Here is a 23828-nt window from a genome sequence, read left to right on the forward strand (position 1 = left end):
CTTTTTGAATAGAACATTCAAGAAGTGGGGTGAAATCTGGCACCTAGCTAGCAGAGACCGAGCAATATGTTTATATTACTAATAAAATTGGTACTATGAAAGGGGTTTTATTGTTAGGAGAGGCGGATTACAAAAGAGGCTGGTGATACAATGAGAATTTACATTCAATATGTGCTGGATATAACTGATGGCAGTTTTGTGTGTCCAGGGCAGAGGCAATGTAAGATCAAAGCCTACAACTCACTCCACAGGAACCCCATTTTTTATTCGTAAGGGGAAAATGCTTTGCCTAGTGTTTGGTTAAGTCGATGGGTTGCTGTTGCCTTAATGGAGATTAGTTTGGGAATTTGGTAAAAGTTATGATAGCAGTAATTTGTAGCCATGTGTATATACTTAACTTGTGTAAATTAATAAAATGTTTCATTTAGTTTAATACAAAACCTCTTGAGAACTGGGGGTCTGAGTCCTGAATTTAGAGTTGCATCTCAAACATACCACTTAAAAATATAGGTTATGACATTGTTTAAAGTCTCCCTCTGGGATTTTTAAATAACTCAGCTTTACCAACTGCTGGGTCATTACTGAAGGAACAGCAATATAGCTCTAAGTCAGGATGGTGTGTGACTTCAAAGGAACTTGCAGGTATTGGTGTTCCCATCTATCTGCTGCCCTTGTCCTTTGAGGTGGCAATGGTCACGGGTTTGGAAGGTGCTTACATATGGGTACACACTGGTGGTAGAGGGAGTGAATATATGCGGTGTAGATGGGGTCCTGATCAAGCAGGCTGCTTTGTCTTCTATGGTGTTGAGCTTCTTGAGCATTAGGGCCACACACATTCAACAAGTGGGGAGTATTCCATCACACTCCTGACTTGAGCCTTCTGGTCAAGCTTTGCAGAGTCAGGAGGTGAGCTATTTGCTGCAGAATTCCCAGCCCCTCTTCTGATGGTTCAAATCTAGCTATTACAAATGGGCAAGAGCTGTCTTGAGGCGAGTTAGGCAACTCTGCATTGTTTAAATTGGCTTAGGAATTCTTAGAGTCAATATTCTTCCTCACTGGATTTATTTTCTTTGGGCCTGAGAACATGCCTCGTCAATCATACGCTAAGTTTCCTTAGAGCAGAGAAGGCTGAGACCCCTGAGAGAGGTATACAAAATTATGAGGGGCATAGATAGGGTAGATAGGAAGAAACATTTCCCCTTAGCAGGGGGGCATAGATTTAAGCTAAGGGGCAGGAGGTTTAGAGGGGATTTGAGAAAACATTTTTTCACCCAGAGGGTGATTGGAATCTGGAACACACTGCTTGAGGGGGTGGTAGAGGCAGGAACCCTCAACATTTAAGTAGTATTTAGATGGGCACTTGAAACGCCATAGAATAGATAGGTGCTTGATGATCAGCATGGACATGATGGCCCGAAGGGCCCGTCTCTGTGTTGTATAACTCTATGACTCTAAAATTTAGGTATTTGACACCACCCTCCCACTTTTGTGCTTCTTTTCCGGGTCGCCATCTCCAACATCCTCATCAACTCACTTTACTACTGCATTAAGTGCAAGCACTTCTCCATCGTGCGTCTTCCCCTATGCTCCAAGAGAATCCACACTAAACACAGGAGAGTTGAACGGACAAATTCACAAATTAGTTCCCTTCTCCCCTGCTTGCCTTGTGTAGCAAAAAAGGGCTTACATTTATACAATCTCTTTCATGACCTCAGGATTTCCTAAAACGTTTTCAAGCCAATTAACTATTTTTGAACTCTGGTCACTGCTGCAAGGTAGGAAATGCAGCAGCCATTTTGGGTCCAGCAATAGCCCACAAACAGCAATGAGATAGAATAACCAGCTAATCTGTTTCTCAGTGGTGGTGATCAGTAGCTGATCATGAAAGTCACAAACACATTTCTTTCCCCGATGGAGCCAGACCCAACTACATGAGAAATGAGCGTGGAACAGGACTTGCACAAGAGAAAGGGAGGAAAAGCAAATGTTTCCTTCCCTCATTTCTTGCATTTAGGATCTTGGCCTTCCTACAAAGGGGCATTGAGAACAAAAGTGGGGAAGCTACACTGAAACTTTCTAAAGCTCTGGTTAGGCCACAACTACAGTGTTGCGTCAAGTTCTAGTCACCACACATTAGGGACATTACGAGGGTCCTCAAGAGGATGCAGAGGTGATTCACCAGAATGGTTCCAGGAATGACGGATTTTAGCTACAAGGTTAGGTTGGAGAAGCTGGGACAATTTTCCTTGGAGCAAAGGAGATTGAGGAGAGATTTGATAGAGGTGGACAAGGTTTAGATAAAGGTAGAAAAAGAAAAGCTGTTCCTATTAGCAGGGAGTAGAGGTCACAGATTTACGGTTTTGGGCAAGAGATAGAGGGGCTGTGAGAACTTTCTTATGCCGCATGTAGTAATAACTTGGAACTCACTACCTGTAAGGGTATTGGAAGCTGGGGTTGGGAGCAAGGGAGTTTGAGAGATCTGAATGACATGTGACAGGTTTGGATGAGATAGACAAAGAAAGGTTGCTCCAGTAGCTGATGGTACAAGAATTAGGGGACCAAGGATTTAAGAATTTGGGCAGGAGATAGCAGGGGTTGTGAGGAAGAACATTTTTTTGAGCAGGGAGTGGTAACCTGGAGCTTGCTGCCTACAAGGCTGGTGGAAGCAGAAACAATGATTTCAGTCGGAAATTGAACGGACATTTAAGGAAAATAAACCTACCGCACCAGGGGACAGAGCAGGGGAAAGGACCGGCTGAATTGCTCCACAGGGAGTCAACATGGACTCAATCAGCCAAATGGCCTAATTCTATGCCGTTTTGACTCTATGACTCCTATCATGACTGCACCGGGGCAAACGTCCAACAACTTAGGAATAAAATAAAAGTTCACAATCAGATACTCCCATTTCGCAGCCTAACTGTACCTCCAGGTACCTCAGTAGATCCCCGCTGAAGCAGAATCTTGCCGCTTTCCTCTGAAACTGATCCATTTCCCTGCAGCAGCCTGAAGAATGGGGGAAAGAGTTTGGTTTAAGAGAATCTGAAAGTTCAATACAACAGACATTGGACAACGATAAAGCAGAGTTAAAACAACCTGAAATAAAAACAGAAAACACTGGAAACACACTCGGCAGTTCTGAGCATCCGTGGAGGGAAACAGAGGTAACGTTTCAGGTCATAGCCTTTCATCAGAAATGAAGAAGGGTAAAAGCGTAATAGGCTTTGAGCCTGTGGAAGGTGGTGGTGGTGGGTGGGTGGGTGGGTAGGGGCGGAGTTGGTGTGTGGATGTGGTGTCGTGCGTTGAGCTTTATGACACTCAATGTAAGCTCAAGGAACATCACCTCATCTTTTGACTCAGCACCCTACAGGCTTCTGGACTCAACATGGAGGTCGATAATTTTACATCACAACCTCTGCCTTCACCTTGTTTTATATATTTTTTAACCTCAACCAATGGGGAACTATAGGCAGCCCAAACTCCCCAGTAATTCAAAAAAGGTGCAAGGCTTCAACATATTCCTTTTGTTTGCAAAGAACGGGTCCTTGCATATGAATGTATGTCGCTTCTAGCAAGTGACAACGAATCATGTTATGAACCCCACTTATCTTTCTTAGTTAGTGTAACTATTAGCGCACTCAGGGTTGCTCAGCAGGTGCTGCCCAATCGTGGAATTGCATCTAATAGTAGACATTTTGCTTTAAGCTCATTTACACTTGTTAGAAGCGAGCCCCACTACCTGCAGTGGCGGGCGGGATGAGGCCCAGCAATTTCCCACAAACAGCAATGAGATAGCCCAAAATGGGCTTTAATTGGCCACTCAAGGGCTCCAACTGACGACAGGCCAGGAAGGCCACTTGTGGACCTCTCCACCATGGACTTGGGACAGCAGAATCCCCATCTGCCATGCTCACATATGATTAAAAGTCCCCTCCCCGCCACCAAACTCCCCACGGCGGAAGCAGAAGATTCTGGCCATTAAACTTGGTTTCTCTCTCCACAGATGCTGCGCATTTCAGATTTTTCGGTTTTTATTTTGGTCTTTCTCAACGTACAGGACCTCAGCCAGCAAACTCCTGAACTTACAACACACTGTACAAGTCAGAGTTTGCACCTGTTCGATACTCTGCAATTGTCATCCAATTGCAACAACAACTTGCATTTATATCATGCCCTTATTGTAGAAAAACACTAATTCTGGGCACCATAGTTAGAAAGGATATCAAGCTTTTGGAGAGGGTGTAGAAGAGACTAGAATGTAGAGACTAGAGTATCAAGGATGAAGGATTTTCATTATGTGGGATGATTAAGAAATCCTCTTTGGAGCACAGAAGTATGAAGGAATATTTAATATAGGCATTCAAAATCATGAAGGCTATTGATAGAGTAAATAAGCAGAAATTGTTTCCAATGGCAGAAGGGTCAGTAAATAGAGGACACAGGTTAAAGGTAATTGGCAAAGGAACCAAGAATGGACTACATGTAGGCTGGCGGAAGCAGATTCACTCAGAACTTTCAAAAAAGGGATTTAAACATGGCGATGATGATATTTAAAAGGACAAGGGCATTATCCCATGTGACATTTGGAGCCACATTCTAGTTGAGTTGAGATGATGTTAAACCCACAAAACCCAACTGCTTTAAATAGGCACAACCTGAGGGCATCTGGAGCCTTATTCCACTTTGCCACGTCCTGAAGTGGTTATTCAGTAGAGGTTGGCAGATCTTTGCAAATTCCTGGTTCCTGACTAAGATGTGAAAAAAGACAAAGGCTGCATTTCCTTTCCCTCCTCTTTGAAGGCTGTTTATTTCTCTAACATCCTCGAGTTTAAATCCCTTCATAGCCTTGCCTGCAATGGTAAATGCTGAGCCATTCAAATCCCAGAGGGAAACTTGAAACAACTGTCACAATCAATTTTCAGACTCTATAAATTTCGAGATGCATGCCTTGAATTCAGTAGTAATAAGACCGCCGAGTCTTATAGGTTTTTATAAAACTAGATTAAACATTTAATAAGAGAAATGATTTTAAATACATAGATCTACAAATTACTATAACTTCTAAATCCCCTAATCAATCTGACTCCCAGTTACGCTTTCATTAAGGCAACAGTAAGACACCCAGATTTTAAAAGTCCCAGTCAAAGAAACATGATACCCTGAACAAGTTGACTTTCATGTGAGTTTTCTTAACGTCAGTCCTTTGGAAGACAGAAGCTTGAGGCATAGATGCTGAAGGCTTTTCATACTTGTATGGTCTTAAAAATGCCTTCCCTTACAAAACAGTCTTTTCTTCTTTTTCCATGTTCCTCTTTGAATGCAAACACCCATTGTTTCACTATGTATTTGGGCTTTATCTCCCTGGTAATAAAACCCTCTCAGCACTAAGTTTTACCAGTAGTGTTTGGGAAAAATAAACAGACTGTTTCTAAACTTCACCTGGCTAGGTGACACATTTCACCCCTCGTTTGAAAACAATGTAGTTTGGTTTATTTCAAAATGCAAATGATCCCTTGAAACCTATGTTTCTAAACTTCCCCATGTTTATCGATTTAACATTTCAAACCTACCCTTTCTTCTAAGATCAAAGCACCTAGACTAGCTGCCTCTAATTCAATTAAAGTAGCTACAGAGACAGTGGATGCACCGGTAGTAATCTTCCAAGAATCCTTAGATTCTGGACAAGTCCCAGAGGATTGGAAAACTGCCAATGTAGCACCCTTATTCAAAAAGGGAGGGAAACAAAAAACAGGTAACTGTAGGCCAGTGAGCTTAACATCCGTCATTGGGAAAATGTTAGAGTCTATTATAAAGGATGTAAAGCAGAGCATTTAGAAGTGCATAATACAATCAAGCAGAGTCAGCATGGCTTCATGAAGGAGAAATCATGCCTGACAAATTTATTCGAATTCTTTGAGGTCGTAACAAGCAGGATAGATAAAGGGGAACCAGTAGATGTAATATATTTGTATTTCCAAAAGGCATTCGATAAAGTACCACACATAAGGCTGCGTAATAAGATAAGAGTCATGGTATTGGGGGTGATATATTAGCATAGACAGAGGATTGGCTAACTAATGGAAGACAGAGTAGGAATAAGGGGAGCATCTTCAGGATGGCAGCCTGTAACTAGTGGAGTGCCACAGGGATCAGTGCTGGGGCCACAAATATTTACAATATATATATTAATGACTTGGAGGAGGGAAATTAATGTACTATCGCCAAGTTTGCGGATGACAAAAATAGGTGGGGAGGCAAGTGGTGAGGATGACAAAGTCTACAGAGGGATATAGACAGGTTAAGTGAATGGGCAAAATCTTGGCAGATGGAATATAATGTGGGAAAATGTGAGGTTATGCACTTTGGTAGGAAGAATAGAAGAGCTGAGTATTATTTAAATGGAGAAAGACTGCAGAAAGCTGCAGCACAGAGGGATTTGGGGGGTCCTCTTGCATGAATCCCAAAAAGCTAGCATACAAGTTCAACAGGTAATAGGGAAGGCAAATGGAATGTTGGCTTTTATGTCAAAGGGAATGGAGTATAAAAATAGGGAAGTCTTGCTAGAACTATGCAAGGCACTAATTAGACCATTCCTAGAATATTGTTAACAGTTTTTGTCCCCTTATCTAAGGAAAGATGAACTGGCATTGGAGGCAGTCCAGAGAATATTCACTAGGTTGATTCATTAGGATATGGAGGGATTTTCTTATGAGAAGAGGTTGAGTAGGTTGGGTCTGTACTCATTGGAGTAAAGAAGAATGAGAGGCGACCTTTTTGAAACATATAAGATTCTTAGGGGGCTTGACAGGGTAGATGCTGAGAGGTTGTTTTCCTTTGGAGAGTCTAAGACCAGGGGGCATAATCTCAGGGTAAGGGATCACCCATTTAAGACAGAGACGAGGAGGAATTTCTTCTCTCAGAGGGTAGTTAATCTGTAGAATTCTTTACCACGAGGGCTGTAGAGGCTGGGTCGTTAAGTATATTCAAGGCTGAGATAGACAGATTTTTAATCAGTAAGGGAATCAAGGGTTATGGGGAAAAGGCAGGAAAGTGGAGTTGTGGATTATCAGATCAGCCATGACCTCATTGAATGGCGGAGCAGACTTGATGGGCCAAATGGCCTACTTCTGCTCCTACATCTTATGGTCTTGTGGCCTAAATCTCTCTCTCACACACACACTCATCCCACTATTACTCTATTTTACAATAAATTCCAATAACTGAGAATTATTATATCTTCTTGACACTGCTTCAAGACCTTTCTGAAAACCCACCATTTTGAACAAGGTAGGCTGTATTATGAAGGTGGAAGTGGACGATCTTTGTGGACAGAGAGGAGTAATAGGTTGGAGGCTCTGCTCAGGATCAGATAGGTTACTCATAGAGTCAGAGTTTTACAGCACGGAAAGAGGCTCTTCAGCCCATCATGTCCGGGCTGGTCATCAAGCCCCTATCTACTCTAATCGCATTGTCCAGCACTTGGCCTGTAGCCTTGTATGCTATGGCGTTTCAAGTGTTCATCTAAATACTTCTTACCCACCTCTACCACCCTTTCAGGCAGTGAGTTCCAGATGCCCCCTACCCTCTGGGTGAAAAAGTTTTTCCTCAAATTCCCTCAACCTCCTGCCCCTTACCTTAAATCTATGCCCCCTGGTTATTGACCCCTCCACTAAGGGAAAAGGTTTCTTCCGATCTATCCTATCTATGCCCCTCAATTTTGTACACCTCAATCAGGTCCCCCCTCAGCCTTCTCTGCTCTAAGGAAAACAACCCCAGTCTATCTAGTCCCTCTTCACAGCTGATAAGCCCCAGCTCAGGCAACATCCTGGTGAATCTCCTCTGCACCCTCGCTAGTGCAATTACATCCTTCCTATAATGTGCGACCAGAAATGCACACAGTACTCCTGGTGTGGCCTGACGTTTTCTACAGTTCCATCATAACCTCTCTGCTCTTGTATTCAATGCCTCGATTAATAAAGGCAGGTATCCCATATGCCTTCTTAGCCACCTTATCCACCTGTCCTGCTGCCTTCAAGAATCCATGGGCATGCACACCAAGGTTCCTGTGATCCTCTGTACTTCCTAGGGTCCTACCATTTATCGTGTATTCCCTTGCTTTGTTAGTCCTCCCAAAAATGCATCACCACACACTTTTCAGGATTAAATTCCATTTGCCACTGTTCTGCCCATCTGACCAGCCCGTCTATGTCATCCTGTAATCTAAGGCTTTCCTCCTCGCTATTTACCACACCACCAATTTTCGTGTCATCTGTGAATTTACATATCTCCTACATTCATGTCTAGATCGTTTACGTACACTACAAACAGCAAGGGTCCCAGCACCGAACCCTGTGGTACGCCACTGGTCACAGGCTTCCAGTCTCAATCTTTGACCATCACCCTCTGCCTCCTGCCACTAAGCCAATTTTGGATCCAATTTGCCAAATTGCCCTGGATCCCATGGGCTCTTACCTTCTTGACCAGTCTCCCATGCGAGACCTTGTCAAAAACCTTACTAAAGTCCATGTAGACTACATCAACTGCACTATTCTGATGTACAGGACTAGTCACCTCCTCGAAAAATTCAACCAAGTTTGTTAGACATGATCTCCCCCTGACAAAGCCATGCTGACTATCCCTGATTAATCCCTGCCACTCCAAGTAGAGATTAATTCTGTTCCTCAGAAATTTTTCCAAAAGTTTCCCTACCACTGATGTTAGACTCACTTGCCTGTAATTACCTGGTTTATCCCTACCACCCTTCTTGAATAATGGTGCCACATTCCCTGTCCTCCAGTCCTCTGGCACCTCTCCCATGGCCAGAGAGGATTTGAAAATTAGTGTCAGGGCCCCTGCAATCTCCTCCCTTGCCTCACATAGCAGCCTGGGATACATCTCATCTGGGCATGGGAATTTATCCACTTTTAAGCCCACTAAAACCTCCTCCCTCTCAATGCTAATTTGTTCAAGTATATCACAGTCCCCCTCCCTGACCTCTATACCTACATCGTCCTTCTCTAGAGGGAATACAGATGCAAAGTAATTATTTAAAACCCCACCTACATTTTTTGGCTCCTCACACAGGTTGCCACTTTGGTCCCTAATGGGCTCTACTCTTTCCCTGGTTATCCTCTTGAATACAATACAGTTATAAAATGCCTTTGGATTTTCCTTTATTTTACCCAGTATTTATTCACACCCCCTCTTCACTCTCCTAATTTCCTTTTTAAATACCCCCCCTGCACTTTCTATACTCCTCTAGGGCTTCCGCTGTTTTGAGCCCTCGGTACCTACCTTAAGCTTCCCTTTTTTTCCTTATCCAATCCTGTACATTCCTCGACACCCAGGGTTCTCTGGGCTTGTTGGTCCTACCCTTCACCTTTACAGGAACATACTGGCCCTGCACACTCTCTATTTCCTTTTTGAATGACTCCCATTGCTCCGATGTAGATTTTCCTACAAGTAGCTGTTCCCAATCCACTTTGGCCAGGTCCTATCTTATCATATTAAAACCGGCCTTCCCCCAACTCAAAACTTTTATTTCCAGTCCATCTTTGTTGTTTCCCTTAAATTCTCTTAAATCTTACCGAGTTATGTTCACTATCACCGAAATGCTTTCCTACTGACACTTCCACCACTTACCTGGCTTCGTTCCCTAAAATTAGGTCCAGCACCTCTCGTAGGACTTTATGTGCTGATTTAAAAAGCTCTCTTGGATACATTTTAAGAATTCCGCCCCCTCTAAGACTTTCACACTAAGTTATCCCAGTTAATATTGGGGAAGTTGAAGTCCCCTACTATTATTACCCTATTATTTTTACACTACTATGAGATTTGCCTACATATCTGCCCTTCTACCTCTCCCTGACCGTTTGGGACTCGATAGTACACTCCCAGCAATGTGATTGCCCTCTTTTTGTTTTTAAGTTCTACCCATATGGCCTCATTTGAGGAACCTTCTAAGACATCATCCCTCCTTATTGCAGTAATTGACTCCTCGATTAATATCGATCACCACCTCCCCCCCCACCCCGTCTTGCTTGAAGATTCTATACCCTGGAATATTGAGCTGCCAGTCCTGCCCTTCCCTCAACCATGTCTCCGTGATAGCAATGATACATTATCCCCATGTGTTAATCAACACCCTCAACTCATCTGCCTTACTTGCAAGGCTCCTTGCATTAAAATAAATGTCATCCAGCCTTGCCATGCTCCCTTGTGCCTTAACTTGACTATATACACCCTGCCTTCCAGACTGACTCAGTTTGTCTTCCATACATGTATGTGCATCACCCCCTATTATACCTCCACTCTGTATCCCATCCCCCTGCCAAATTAGTTTAAACCCCCACCAACAGCACCTGAAAACCCCCACTCAAGGATGTTGGTCCCATTCTGGCTCATGTGCAACCCGTTGGACTTGTACAGGTCCCACTTTCCCAGAAACAGTCCCAGTGACCCAGAAACCTAAAGCCCTCCCTCCTGCACCAACTCTTCAGCCACGCATTCATCTGCTCTATCCGCCTGTTCCTATACTCACTAGCACGTGGCACCGGGAGTAATCCAGAGATTACAACCTTTGAGGTCCTGCTTTTCAATCTGCTACCTAGCTCCCTAAATTCTTGTTGCAGGACCTCATCCCTTTTTCTACCATGTCATTGGTACCAATGTGAACCATAATCTCTGACTGTTTGCCCTCCCCTTTCAGAATGCCCTGCAGCCGTTCTGTGACATCCTTGACCCTGGCCCCAGGGAGGCAACACACTGTCCTGGAGTCACGTCTGCGGCCGCAGAGACGCCTGCCTGTACCCCTCACTACTGAGTCTCCTACCACTATTGCTCTTCCTCTCCTTCTCCTCCCCCATTGTGCAGCTGGTCTCTGGCTGCACTCCCCAGAGGAACAGTCACTCTCACCGTTTTCCAACACATAAAAACGGTTCTGGAGTGAGATGCACTCTGGGGCTTTCCTGACTACCTGCCTGCCTCCCCTTCTTCTGACTGGTGGTCACCCATTCCCTCTCCTTTTTCCTATTTCCTTAAGCTGCGGGGTTGACATCTAAGCTGGCACAGCCGATGTCCAGTCGATGCTCAAGCTCCAAAACCCGGTACTCAAGCTGGTCAAACCGGTGGCACTTCCTGCAGATGTGGTCATCCAGACTGCCAGGACCGTCTAGGATTTCTCGCATACCGCAGGATGTGCAACACACGGGGACTAAGCTCCCCTGTCATACCTTAGTTAAAATACTCTTACCCAAAATGTAAGCCAAGCAGAAAATTATTTAAGTTTCTTTTTTTAAAAAAGAAAACTAGAACTCTTACCTCTCCTTAACGTAGCTTTAAAGTGGAGAAAAACAACTTACCCACTGCCTACCAATCAGCTCTCTGCTTTGCGCTGACGTCACTTTTGTCAGCCTTTTCGAATTCTGGTAGGGTTCCTATTGGGGTTAGCTGCTGCTCAGACTGGCTCGATCTGGGCCTCGGCTTTCAGGCTTTTATCGAGAAGCTCCACTGGCAACGTTCACCGCCCATGTTCATTCTGTTCCCGCTGCTGCTCCGAATGGCTCGATTGCCTGGACTGCAGACGGTCTGGTTCAGTGGGCAGGATGGGATTACAAACGGGTGGCAAGCGTTTGGAGTTTGTGGAGGGAGTCAAACTTGATGGTCAACTAAAGGCCACTTAAGGGCCTCAATCCATCTTGGTTTGTATTAAATAAATGTCTGCCCAAGTCAAATGGTTGTGGGTTCAAGCCCCGCTTGAGCAAGTAATTTAAAGGGCTAACGCTTTAGTGTGGTACTGCAGGAGTGCTGTATTGTCTTTTGGATGAGATGTTAAAGTGGGGACACATCTGCCTGTTCATGTGCAAGTAAAAATATCCCATAGCCACACTTGAAGATCGGGGAAACCGGCCCTCGTGTCTCAGTCAGCATTCACACCTTTAGCAACGTCACCAAAACAGATGAACTGGTCAATCACCTCAGTTACTTTTGGTGGGATAAGGACATAGGACTTAGGAGCAGGAGCAGGAGTAGGCCATTCAGCTCTTCAAGCCTACTCTGCTATTCAATAAGGTCATGGCTGAACTGGTTGTGGTCTCAACTACCCTTTGCCATTTGCCCCCCATAACCTCGGCTCCCTTGTCTATCAAAAATCTGTCTAACTCTGCCTTGAATAAATTCAATGACCCACAGCCTCCACTGCTTTCTGGGGAAGAGAATTCCACAGACTAATGACCCTCAGAAAAGAATTTCTCCGCTGGCTTAAACAGTAGACCTCTTATTCTTAAACTGTGTCCCCTAGTTCTAGTCTCTCCCACAAGCAGAAACATCCTCCCAGTATCTACCCTATCAAATCCCCTCAGGATCTTATATGTTTCAATAAGATCACCTCTCATTCTTCTAAATTTAGGGACGTAGGGATCTGGATGTGTGAAAATTGGCTGCTGCAAGGGCTGGCAGGACAACCGTGACTGTACTTCAGGAGTAACGTGAAACTCTTGGGATGTCCCAGCTGTGAAAGGTGCTATATAAATGCAAGTTCTCTCTCAAGAGGAAGCCATGCCAGATAACAATCTGACCCATTCCTAATTCTTGCCATAGTACCAGTACCAACCTCTTTAGAGCTCCATCAGGCGTATACACTCTGGGTGAATCCTGTTCCTTCTCCAGCTTTATAAGCCCATTGATTGCTTTCTGAAGTTGTTCCTGCAAAGCGTTCTAGTAATTAAAACAAAGTATTTCATAATGATAGTTTAGCACAGGCACTCCCAACCTGACAAAAACCAGCTTTCTGCTCCCCATTCTGTATATAAAACATGCTCTTAGCTCCCTGTTCTCCCAACAGACTGTGAGCCAGACTCAAGCAGTGAGATGACCATAACCGGCTAAATTGACTTTGACTTGTGTGGATTTACGGCATGATGTCTCTTAGGGACATTTGCAGACGTGCTCTCAGCTTCTACTCTCTACCAGATAGCACCCAGCTGTACCTCTCCACCACCTCGCCTGACCCCACAGCTCCCTCTGCGCTGTCAGTTTGTTTGTTTGACATCAAATCCATAACTTTCCTCAGCTAAAAATGGGAGAAGACTGAAGCTATCATCTGCTGCAATTTCCACACGGTCTTCCCACCAACTCAATTTCCATTCCAGGCCTTAGCCTGGGCCTGGTTAGGGAACTATACAAAGATCACAACATGCAATAAAGACCATTTCACTCCATCAGTTCATCTTGGTATTTATCCTCCATATCCAGCAATATTCCGAGTCTCATGTACCACTCAGTTTCCACGTCCTTTTAACTCCCATTTTTTTCCAAACACCCATGTGCCCTATTCTTAAATATTGACATGGTCTGTACTTCAACCATTGATGCCAGATGTGCATTTCAAAGCGTCACAACCCTCTTTTATGTAAAGGTTTCTCCTGTTCTCTAATCAAAATCTTTTAAATTAATGTCCCTTGTTCTTGAGACACTGGAAACACTGTTTCAATCCACACTGTTCCATCTCTTCCTAATTTTAAATACTTCTATCCAATAAACCTCCTCTGTCCTAATGAAAGTCCCACTGACTCCATTCCTCACCTGGGCTCCCTTTTTTTTTAAAAGATTCATTGGGAAACACTTCAGACAAAGGATGGTTGAGGGATGGATCTCTCTTCTGCAAAGGGCAACTGATGATAAATCAATTGTTAATTTTAAAATGGAGGTTGATAGGTTTTTGCTTGCCAAAAGCATTGAGGGATATGAGGTAAAGGTGTAGGAATTAGATCGCAGATCAGAATGGAAGAACAGGCACAAGGGGCTAAATGGGCTACTTCAGTTAGGGGTGGCTTAGTGGTATTGTCACTGGACTAGTAACCCAGAGGCCCAGGTAATGCTCTTGGGACCCAGGTTTGAATCCCACCACATTAGATGGTGAAATCTGAAGTAAAAAAAATCTGGAATTAAAAAGTCTAATGATGACCATGAAACCATTGTCGATTGTCATAAAACCCCATCTGGTTCACTAATGTCCTTTAGGGAAGGAAATCTGCCATCCTTATCTGGTCTGGCCTACATGTGACTCCAGACCCACAGCAATGTGGCTGACTCTTAAACGCCCTCTGAAATGGCCTAGCAAGCCTCTCAGTTGTCTCCACAAGGACTGTGCGGTGGTCACTCCCACCAATGCTGTCATCAACAGACGCTAAAAAGTCGAAAAGGCACGAAACGAACCACCCGGCATCGAACTAGGCACTGGAAACGACAACAGCAAACTCAGCCCTGTGGACCCTGCAAAGTCCTCCTTACTAACAACTGGGAGCTAGTGCCAAAATTGAGAGAGCTGTCTCATAGACTGGTCAAGCAACAGCCTGACACAGTCATACTCATGGAATCATGCCTTACAGATAATGTCCCAGACACCACCATCGCTATGTCCTGTCCCACTGGCAGGACAGGCCCAGCAGAGGTGGTGGCACAGTGGTATACAGTCAGGAGGAAGTTGCTCTGGGAATCCGCAACATCGATTCCGGACCCCATGAAGTCTCATGGCACCAGGTCAAACATGGGAAAGGAAACCTCCTGCTGACTACCACGTACCACCCCCCACTCAGCTGATGAATCAGTGCTCCTCCATGTTGGATACCACTTGGAGGAAGCGCTGAGGGTGGCAAGGGCGCAGAATGTACCCTGGTTGCAGGCTTCAATGTCTATCACCAAGAGTGGCTCAGTAGCACCACTGCATACTGAGCTGGCCAAGTCCTAAAGGACATAGCTGCTAGACTGGGTCTGTGGCAGGTGGTGAGGGAACCAACAAGAGAGAAAAACATACTTGACCTCATCCTCACCAACCTGCCTGCTGCAGATGCATCTGTCCATGACAGCATCAGTAGGAGTGACCACCGTACAGTCCTTGTGGAGACAAAGTCCCAACTTCACATTGAGGACACCCTCCATCATTTCGTGACACACTACCACCGTGCTAAATAGGATAGATTTCGAACAGGTTTGCAACTTGAGACTGGGCAACCATAAGGCACTGTGGGCCTTCAGCAGCAGCAGAGTTGTACTCACCAACAATCCGTAACCTCATGGCTTTGCATATCCTCCACTCTATCATTACCACCAAGCAAAGAGATCAACTCTGGTTCAATGAGGAGTGCAGGAGGTCATGCCAATAGCAGCAACAAGCATGCCTAAAAATGAGATGTCAATCTGGTGAAGGTACAACACAGGACTACTATGTGCCAAAGAGCAAGCGACGGACAAAGCTAAGCAATTCCACAACCAACAGATCAGATCCAACCTCTACAGTCCTGTCACATCTGGTCATGAATGGTGGTGGACAATTAAACAGCTCACTGGAGGAGGAAGCTCCACAAATATCCCCATCTTCAATGATGGGGGAGCCCAGCACATCAGTGCAAAAGGCTGAAGCACTCGCAACAATCTTCAGCCAGAAGCCGAGTGGATGATCTATCTCGGCCTCCTGTGGAAGTCCCCAGCATCACAGGTGCCAGCCTTCAGCCAATTTGATTCACTCCACGTGATATCAAGAAACGGCTGAAGGCACTGGATAGTGCAACGGCTATGGGCCCTGACCATATTCCAGCAATAGTAATGAAGACTTGTGCTCCAGAACTTGCCAAGCCCCTAGGCCAAAACGTTCCAGTACAGCTACAACACTGGCATCTACCCGACTATGTGAAAAGTTGTCCAGGTATGTCCTGTACACAAAAAAGTAGGACAAATCAAAGCAGGCCAATTACTGCCCCATCAGTCTACTCTCGATCATCAAAAAAGTGATGGAAGGGGTCATCAACAGTGCTATCAAGCGGCCCTTGCTTAGCAATAACCTGCTCACCGACGCTCAGTTTGGATTCCGCCTGGGCCACTCAGCTCCTGACCTCATTACAGCTTTGGTTCAAACATGGACAAAAGAGCTGAACTCTCGAGGTGAGGTGATAGTGACTGCACTTGACATCAAGGCAGCATTTGACCAAGTGTGGCATAAAGGAGCTCTGGCAAAACTAGAGTCAATGGGAATCAGGGGAAATCTCTCCACTGGTTGGAGTCATACCTAGCACGAAGGAAGATGGTTGTGGTTGTTGGAGATCAATCAACTCAGTCCCAGAACATCACTGCAGGAGTTCCTCAAGGTAGTGTCCTAGGCCCAACCATCTTCAGCTGCTTCATCAATGATCTTCCTTCCATCATAACATCAGAAGTGGGGATGCTCGCTGATGATTGCACAATGTTCAGCACCATTCAGATACTGAAGCAGTCCATGTCCAAATGCAGCAAGACCTGGACAATATCCAGGCTTAGGCTGACAAGTAACATTCACGCCACACAAATGCCAGGCAATAACCATCTCCAATAAGAGAATCTAACCATCGTCCCTTGGCATTCAATGGCATTACTATCACTGAATCTCCCTCTATCAACACCCTGGGGCTCCCATTGACCAGAAACTGAACTAGACTCGCCACATAAATACTGTGGTTACAAGAACAGATCGGAGGCTAGGAATCCTGTAGCGAGTAACTGACCTCCAGACTCCCCAAAGCTTGTCCACCATCTACAAGGCACAAGTTAGGAGCATAATCGAATACTCCCCACTTGCCTGGATGAGTGCAGCTCCAACACTCAAGAAGCTTGACACCATCCAGGCCAAAGCAGCCCACTTGGTTGGCAACCATCCACAAACATTCACTCCCTCCATCACCACCGACACACAATGACAGCAGTGTGTACCATCTACAAGATGCATTGCAAGGAACTCACCAAGGCTCCTTGGACAGCACCTTCCAAACCTATGACCACTACCTTCTAGAACAAGGACAGCAGACACTTGGGAACACCACCACCTGGAAGTTCCCCTCTAAGCCACTCACCATCCTGACTTGGAAATATATTGCCGTTCCACTATCGCTGGGTCAAAATCCTGGAACTCCCTCCCTAACAGCACTGTAGGTATACCTACACCACATGGACTGGAATAAAAAAAGTTCCTATTTTTGGAATACGGACATGTATTTTTAACCAATCCCTAACTGCTCTTGAGGTAGGCCTTCTTAACAACTGAGGAGCTTGATAAGCCATTTCAGAGGGAAGTTAAGAGCAAATCACATCACTGTAGATTTGACTCAAGTGAGGCCAGACCAGGCGAGAGTCTAAAGAGCCTTAGTGAACCAGGTGGGTTTTTACCACAATCTGGTAGTTCCGTGGTAACTATTACTGACTGTGTGTTCCAAATTAATATTGAGTTTACCAGTCTTCTTATCGTGTCCATGGACGGTCTATACATGGCCCAGCCAGAACTGGACACATTTTTGCACCTTGTTGTTGAATTCGGCAAGATCTGCAACAATGCAGGGTTCCTCTAGCGATAGACATTGCAGGAGATGTTGCATAGTCTGTGGCTCAGTTCCACATTCACAAGTTGTCGGGCAGGTTGTATATCCCCATTTGCTTGGTGACACCTTTGAACGACCTACACCAGTCCTAAGTCTGTTAAGGCACTTCCAGGTTGCCCAGTTGCAATTAGCTCCTGGGTAAAGGCTTTCATCCGGTAGAATTTCCATCGCTGGGGGTTGTTTGAGACTGGCGAGCCGGTCTTTCCACAAGGCGATGCGGGCTTCAGATGGGGTTGATTGTAACGGAACAACATTGTTCATGAAACTCTTCCTTGACTTTAGGCGGCTGGGTGTAGGTGTATGACCATGTAGAGGGTGCCTCTCATCTGATGTTTGACGGAGTCACTCTTTCTTGCTGGCTACCATTTACCAGTTTACCTGTGATGCCCACGTCACATGAAAAAAAAACTAATATTGGTGGGGGGGCGGGGGGGTTTAAAAAAAATCAGACAGTGCTGTCAGGTTTCTCATTAGGAGGGTTGAACTGCAGTTGCCACTCTCAGCTGCACTGGTTGTGGTAGGATTTGAACTTATGACTCCAAAGCATTAGTCCAAGCTTCTGGATTCCTAGTCCAGTATCATAACCACCACACTACAGTACCCTATTTGAGGTTGAAGCAAAATATTCACAACTTTGACACTCTGCTTGACCCTGAGCTGAGCTTTAAACCCCATTTCCCATTCATCTGCAAGACAATTTACTTCCATCACTCTAACACAGCCTTCCTTCCTTGGCCTCTTGAGTGTTGAAACTTTTACAAAAGCCTTTTGTGGCCTCCAGATTCACCTACTCTCCATACTCTGCTTCTGGACAGTGAAGGCTGTGAAAAATACCTGCTTTAAAACTCAGCTGAGTCCCAGTGTTGCTGCCTCTAACCCATCCTCCCGGCTCAGTCCCAATGTCAGGATCTGGAATGCACTGCTGGGAAGGGTGGTGGAAGCAGTATCGGTGGACACTGGGTGCAGGACATGGTGGGAATGGATGTCAGAGACGCTGCCGCTTGCTGAGGGTGAGATCTGAAAGTCCGGTGCAGTCTACGAAGGGAGGCATCCCCAGGCTCAGGCTTTGAGATACGAGTCTTGTCTATTGCTCTAAGATGAACTATCCAACTTCCCACTCTCAGTTGCAGCACAGAGCCACAGTGTGGACTAAAACAGTGCAGCGGGGAGTGGCAACAGTAGTTCAACCCTCCTACTGAGATCCCTGACAGCACTGTCTGATTTTTTTTTTTCAAACTCCCCTTTATAATTTTTTTTTCATGTGACATGGGCGTCACTGGTAAGCCCAGCATTTATTGCCCATCCCTAATTGCCTTTGAACTGAGTGGCTTCCTAGGCATTTCAGAGAGCAGTTAAGAGTCAACCACATTACTATGGATCTGGAGTCACAGGTAGGCCAGACCAGGTAAGGACGGTAGATTCCCTTCTTTAAAAGGACAGTAGTGAACCTTTTCATGACAATTGATGATAGTTGCTGTAGCGGGATTTGAACCTGTGCCCCTAGAGGATTGGCCTGGGTCTCTGGATTACTAGTCCAGCGACATTCCACTGAGTCACCGTCTCTCCCATTGCTGGAAGATCGGCTGTTTCTGCTGGGGAAGGGAAATCAATAAGTAGAGCTCCATTGTCCAGATAACCCGGACCACCAGACTGGATACAGCCAAAGTGTCAGATCTGGAGGCTGCTGTGTGCAGGACTCTCAGCTACCTGTTAGTTTGTGTGTAACATACTGCCAGCTTGCTTTCACCCTGCATGCATATTCATATTAAAAAACAATAAAACTTACACCAGCGAATGGATAAAACCCATATCCATCCAGTATAATCAGCTTATCCACCATCTCTGGGAAAATTGAACAGAACTACAAAAGCAAGAACAAATCAGAAAGAAAAAAAAAGACTCAGTTATAACTCACTAATGCACTATGCACATGGACACAGTTACATTTACTCAAATGAATATATATTAGGCATCATTATTAATATATTATAACTCTTGTTTCCTGTCACGTTACAGTTGTTGCTGTGTCACAATCTCAGACTAATGGTTTTCTGCCAAAGTCCTCAGTTACGTGAAGAGGCTGGAATTTTTCTCCTTACAGTAGCAAAGGTTAAAGAGGAGATTTGATAAGAGGTCTAAAATCATAAACCATTTAGATAGAGTAAACAAGGAGAAGCAGTTTCCAGCGGCAGAAGGGTCGGCAATTAGAGAACGCAGATTATCACCTATTCTGACCAAGCTTTGCATCTTTACCACTCCCTTTGCCTTTGGTTCCATGACAATTTTGTCATTGTATCTCCCTGCTCTCTAGCCTATCCCTGACCCCATCTTTTTTTGCAAAAATATACTTTATTCATAAAGTATCTAAAAAAAATCCCTGACCTCTTTTGCTCCACCTGCCCCTCCCCCATTTTTCAACAGCATAAAACCCATCACATTCCTAACACTCTTCAGTTCTGAAGTGTCACATTAGACTCGAAACTTTAATTCCTATTCTCCGTCCACAGATGCTGCCAGGACTGCTGAGATTTTTCCGCACTTCCGTTTTTATTACAGATTCAAGGGGACTAGCAAAAGAACCAGAGGCGACATCGCAATTTAAAAGAAATTATTTATTCGTTCAGAGGATTTGGGTATCACTGGCTAGGCCAGTATTTATTGCCCACCCTGAAGTGTCCTTGAGAAGGTGGTGGTGAGCCACCTTCTTGAACCTCTGCAGGCCACATGGTGCGACTAGGAAGGGAGTTCCAGGATTTTGACCCAGCAACAGGGGAGGAATGGTGATATAGTTCCAAGTCAGGATGGTGTGTGGTTTGGAGGGGGAACTTACAAGTGGTGGTGTTCCCATGGGAACATCGTTGTTTCGATCTGGAACGTCCTGCCTGAAAGGGTGGCAGAAGCAGATTCAACAGTAATTTTCAAAAGAGAATTGGATAAATCCTGGAAAGGAAAAGATTTGCAGAGCCATGGGGAAAGAGCAAGGGAATGGGACTAATTAGTTAGCTGTGCCAAAGAGCCAGCACGGACACAATGGACCAAATGGCCTCCTCCTGTATTATTCTATGACTTAAGTTATCGAAAAGCCTAGTATTCACATTGTCCGGCATTCTGAAATGAGAAAATTCCCACCAGCAGATGCTGTTGCTGCACTTCCATCTCCCAGGTGCTGTGTTTTTAGAGAACTCATCAGAGCACCAAAACAATCTGACAAGCTTCTTGCCCAAACATATTTAAAAGGTTTTTCCCAAGGCTGGGTGTGTCTCTCCCGTTTTATCTAAAAACTAAGATAGCCTCTAGCACATCTGCTGTTGGGGTCCCATGCTGAAGTGCCTGCTCAATGGACTCTGCCCCTTAGTATCCGGGTTCTGTCGGCCGCCCTTGCCACAACCCTCATTTCATCAACTACTTTGCCTCGAGCAGATTGTTCTGTACATTATTAAATGGAGCCATTCATTCTTCCAGATCTGTTCCCCCCGGCCAGATGGGCAGTTCGTCAACATGCGGCCTTCATTTGAATCACACACTTAAGCACCTGGAGTAAATATTGAGAGAGCAAAGCCAAACCCACCAACCCAGCGTGACACATCAACGGTGCTGCTGTTCCTTCCTCATAGCTCCCTGGGTCATCCACAGCCCCAGCCTCTAAACGAAGCTGACTTACTTCTACAACACCTGATGGTTATTGCAGCACAAGTACTACATGGAAGTCAAGCATGTCAATGCAAATGACAATTGCAAAATTAAACAAGGGCTTTGGAATCTGCAGCTCATCTTAAAACGGTTAAAGTCTCAGCACTCACCAGGCCTCCAACATGCCCCCCTGAAAAAGAACCATGGGAAAGATTAATGTCTGAAATAAAATTGCCTAAAGTTTACAGCACAGAAACATTTGGCCCCAATGGTTCATGCCAGCATTTATATTGCACAAGAATCTCCTCCCACCTGTTCATCTAGTACTATCAGTATATCAAATAGTCGTTTGCTAGTACAGATCTTAAGTATTGCTGAAAAAAAGAGACATGCTGTCAAAGTTTTTCGTCTTGCACTCACCAGGGTAGCTCGCAAGAAATTACCAACAGCAATGGGGAACAACAATTTGTACTGCATGAGGCGAGTGCGCTGATTGGTTGGCAAGTGGACTCTGATTGGTTAAGGTTAATGGCCACAGAGAATGCAGCATGGAACAGTTAACTGCCCAGCTTGGTTTAAATTCAAATTTGAATTTTGTTTAATGTCAGTTAAATGTCTCGTCTGAAAGACAGCACCTCTGACACTGCGGCACTCCCTCAGTTCTGCACTGGGAATGTCAGCATGAATTGTGCGCTCAAGTCTCTGGAGTAGGGCTTAAACCTGCAATCTTCTAACTCACTGACATTCATGTTACGCTGATGGATCACTTGGTCCCTAACCCCACTTCACCTGAAGACTACACTTGGTTTGCACTTTACTGTGTGTCACCGCACATACAATGTCATTTTCTTTGATTAATTAGGATGCTCACTTACCCATGCTGTGGCTTAAAATGCTGAATCTATTCCAGTTTAAGGCTGCAATAGTAAAATGAAATATGATCAGAAACATGTCTGAAGCATTAACTTCTCATCAAATTTCCAAACCTCGTCTCCTGCAGATGTCGACTCCTCACCAGGGGCAAGTTCCATGGATTTTAGCTTAGCATTTTCTCCAATCACCTTTGTGGGAGCCTCGGTGTTCAGTGCTGCAGATTGTTAGACTATGGGGGCATCACAGAGTTTATGCTCTCCTCACCCTCCCTCCACACCCACATACAACCAGCAGTGGACATTAAGATTGTAAGGAAGTTTACAGATAAAATCTAAAAGTGATGTCACAGGAGTCCCTCAAGTTGACTGGTTAGTAAATATAGGCCTTTCTGGACTGTGCATCAAGGGGACAATCGGTGAATATCAGCTGAGTTATTATATCATTCCTTAAACTTGATATAAAGCGTTTATTACTGCATGGTATGTCAGTACAGCTCAGCCATGTGCAATGTGCATCCTGTGGGGTGTGGGAAGGTGGTGGCATAGTGGTATTGTCACTGGACTAGTACTCCAGAGACCCAGGGTAATGCTCCGAGGACCCAGGTTCGAATCCCACCACAGCAGATGGTGAAATGTGAATTCAATAAAAATCTGGAATTAAAAGTCTGATGATGACCATGAAGCCATTGCCGACTGTCATAAAATTCCATCTGGTTCACTAATGTCCTTTAGGGAAGGGAATCTGCCAACCTTACCTGGTCCGGTCTGCATGTGACTCCAGTCCCACAGCAATGTGGCGGACTCTTAAATCCCCTCTGAACAAGGAAAATTAGGGATGGGCAATAAATGCCGGCCTAGCCAGTAACACCCACATCCCAAGAACAAATTTTTTTTTAAATTGTGGGAAGTCATGCAGTCACAAAGCGCCCTCGATGGCTACATCTGCAGGAAGTGTCACCAGCTGCAGAAACTTGAGCTGCAGGTTGCGGAACTTGAGCGGCAGCTGGAGTCACTGTGGTGCATCTGCAAAGCTGAGGATTACGTGGATAGCACGTTTAGAGGCGGCGGCACACAGGAGCTAAGTAGTGCACAGGCAGAGAGGGAATGGGTGACCACCAGAGTATCAAAGACAAACAGGCAGATAGCCTCAGGATTCCTGAGGCTATCTCGCTCTCTAACCATTTTTCCATTTTGGATACTGGTGTGCGAGATGGTTCCTCAGAGGGCTGCAAGTTTGTGGCACCGCGGGTGGCTCAGCTGCGGGAGGAAGGAAGGATGGAAGTGCTATAGAGGTAGGGGATTCCATGGTTAGAGGAGGCAGGCATTTCTGAAGTCATAGACATGACTCTAGGAGGTTATGCTGCCTCACTGGTGCCAGGGTCAAGGGTGTCACAGAGCAGCTGCAGGACATTTTTTTGGGGGAGGGTGAACAGCCAGAGCTCGTGGCCCACATCGGGACCAACGACATAGGTAGGAAAAGGGATGAGATCCCGAAATCAGATTTTAGGGATTCAGGAAGGGTATTAAAAAGCAGGACCTCAAGAGCCGTAATATCTGGATTACTCCCAGTGCCACGTGCTAGTGAGCATAAGAATAGCAAGATTGAGCAGTTCAATATGTGACCAGAGAAACAGTGTAGGAGGGAGGGCTTTAGATTTCTGATGCATTGGGACCGGTTCTGGGACAGGTGGAGCCTGTACCAGGAGGACAGGTTACACCTTAACAGGACTGGGGCCGATGTCCTTTGTGGGGAGGTTTACTCGTGCTGTTGGGGGGGGGATTTAAACTAGATTGGCAGGGGAGGGGTGGGAACTGGTGGAGAAATTCAGAGTGCAGAGTGGAAAACTGGCAATGGGAAGTAGTACTAACTAATAAGGGGGATATATCAAAGGTAGATTGTCAAGGTAAATAGAATACTTGGAGAGTT

General features: G+C 45.2%; 1 protein-coding gene across 1 annotated transcript in view; it reads right to left on the bottom strand.

Annotated features, from left to right (window-relative positions):
• The window catches only part of serhl (serine hydrolase like), a 46488-nt gene that overhangs the window by 11116 nt on the left and 11544 nt on the right, over nt 1-23828 (bottom strand). Inside the window, exons 4-8 of the mRNA XM_078532085.1 lie at nt 21905-21946; nt 21200-21219; nt 19186-19260; nt 12611-12714; nt 2927-3006 (exon numbers count right to left, since the gene is read on the bottom strand). Coding sequence (XP_078388211.1) covers nt 2927-3006; nt 12611-12714; nt 19186-19260; nt 21200-21219; nt 21905-21946 — 321 coding nt within the window. The remainder of the gene's footprint in view (nt 1-2926; nt 3007-12610; nt 12715-19185; nt 19261-21199; nt 21220-21904; nt 21947-23828) is intronic.

This window comes from Cetorhinus maximus, chromosome 29 (assembly GCF_964194155.1).
Source record: "Cetorhinus maximus chromosome 29, sCetMax3.hap1.1, whole genome shotgun sequence".
In the NCBI taxonomy this organism is placed as follows: domain Eukaryota; kingdom Metazoa; phylum Chordata; class Chondrichthyes; order Lamniformes; family Cetorhinidae; genus Cetorhinus; species Cetorhinus maximus.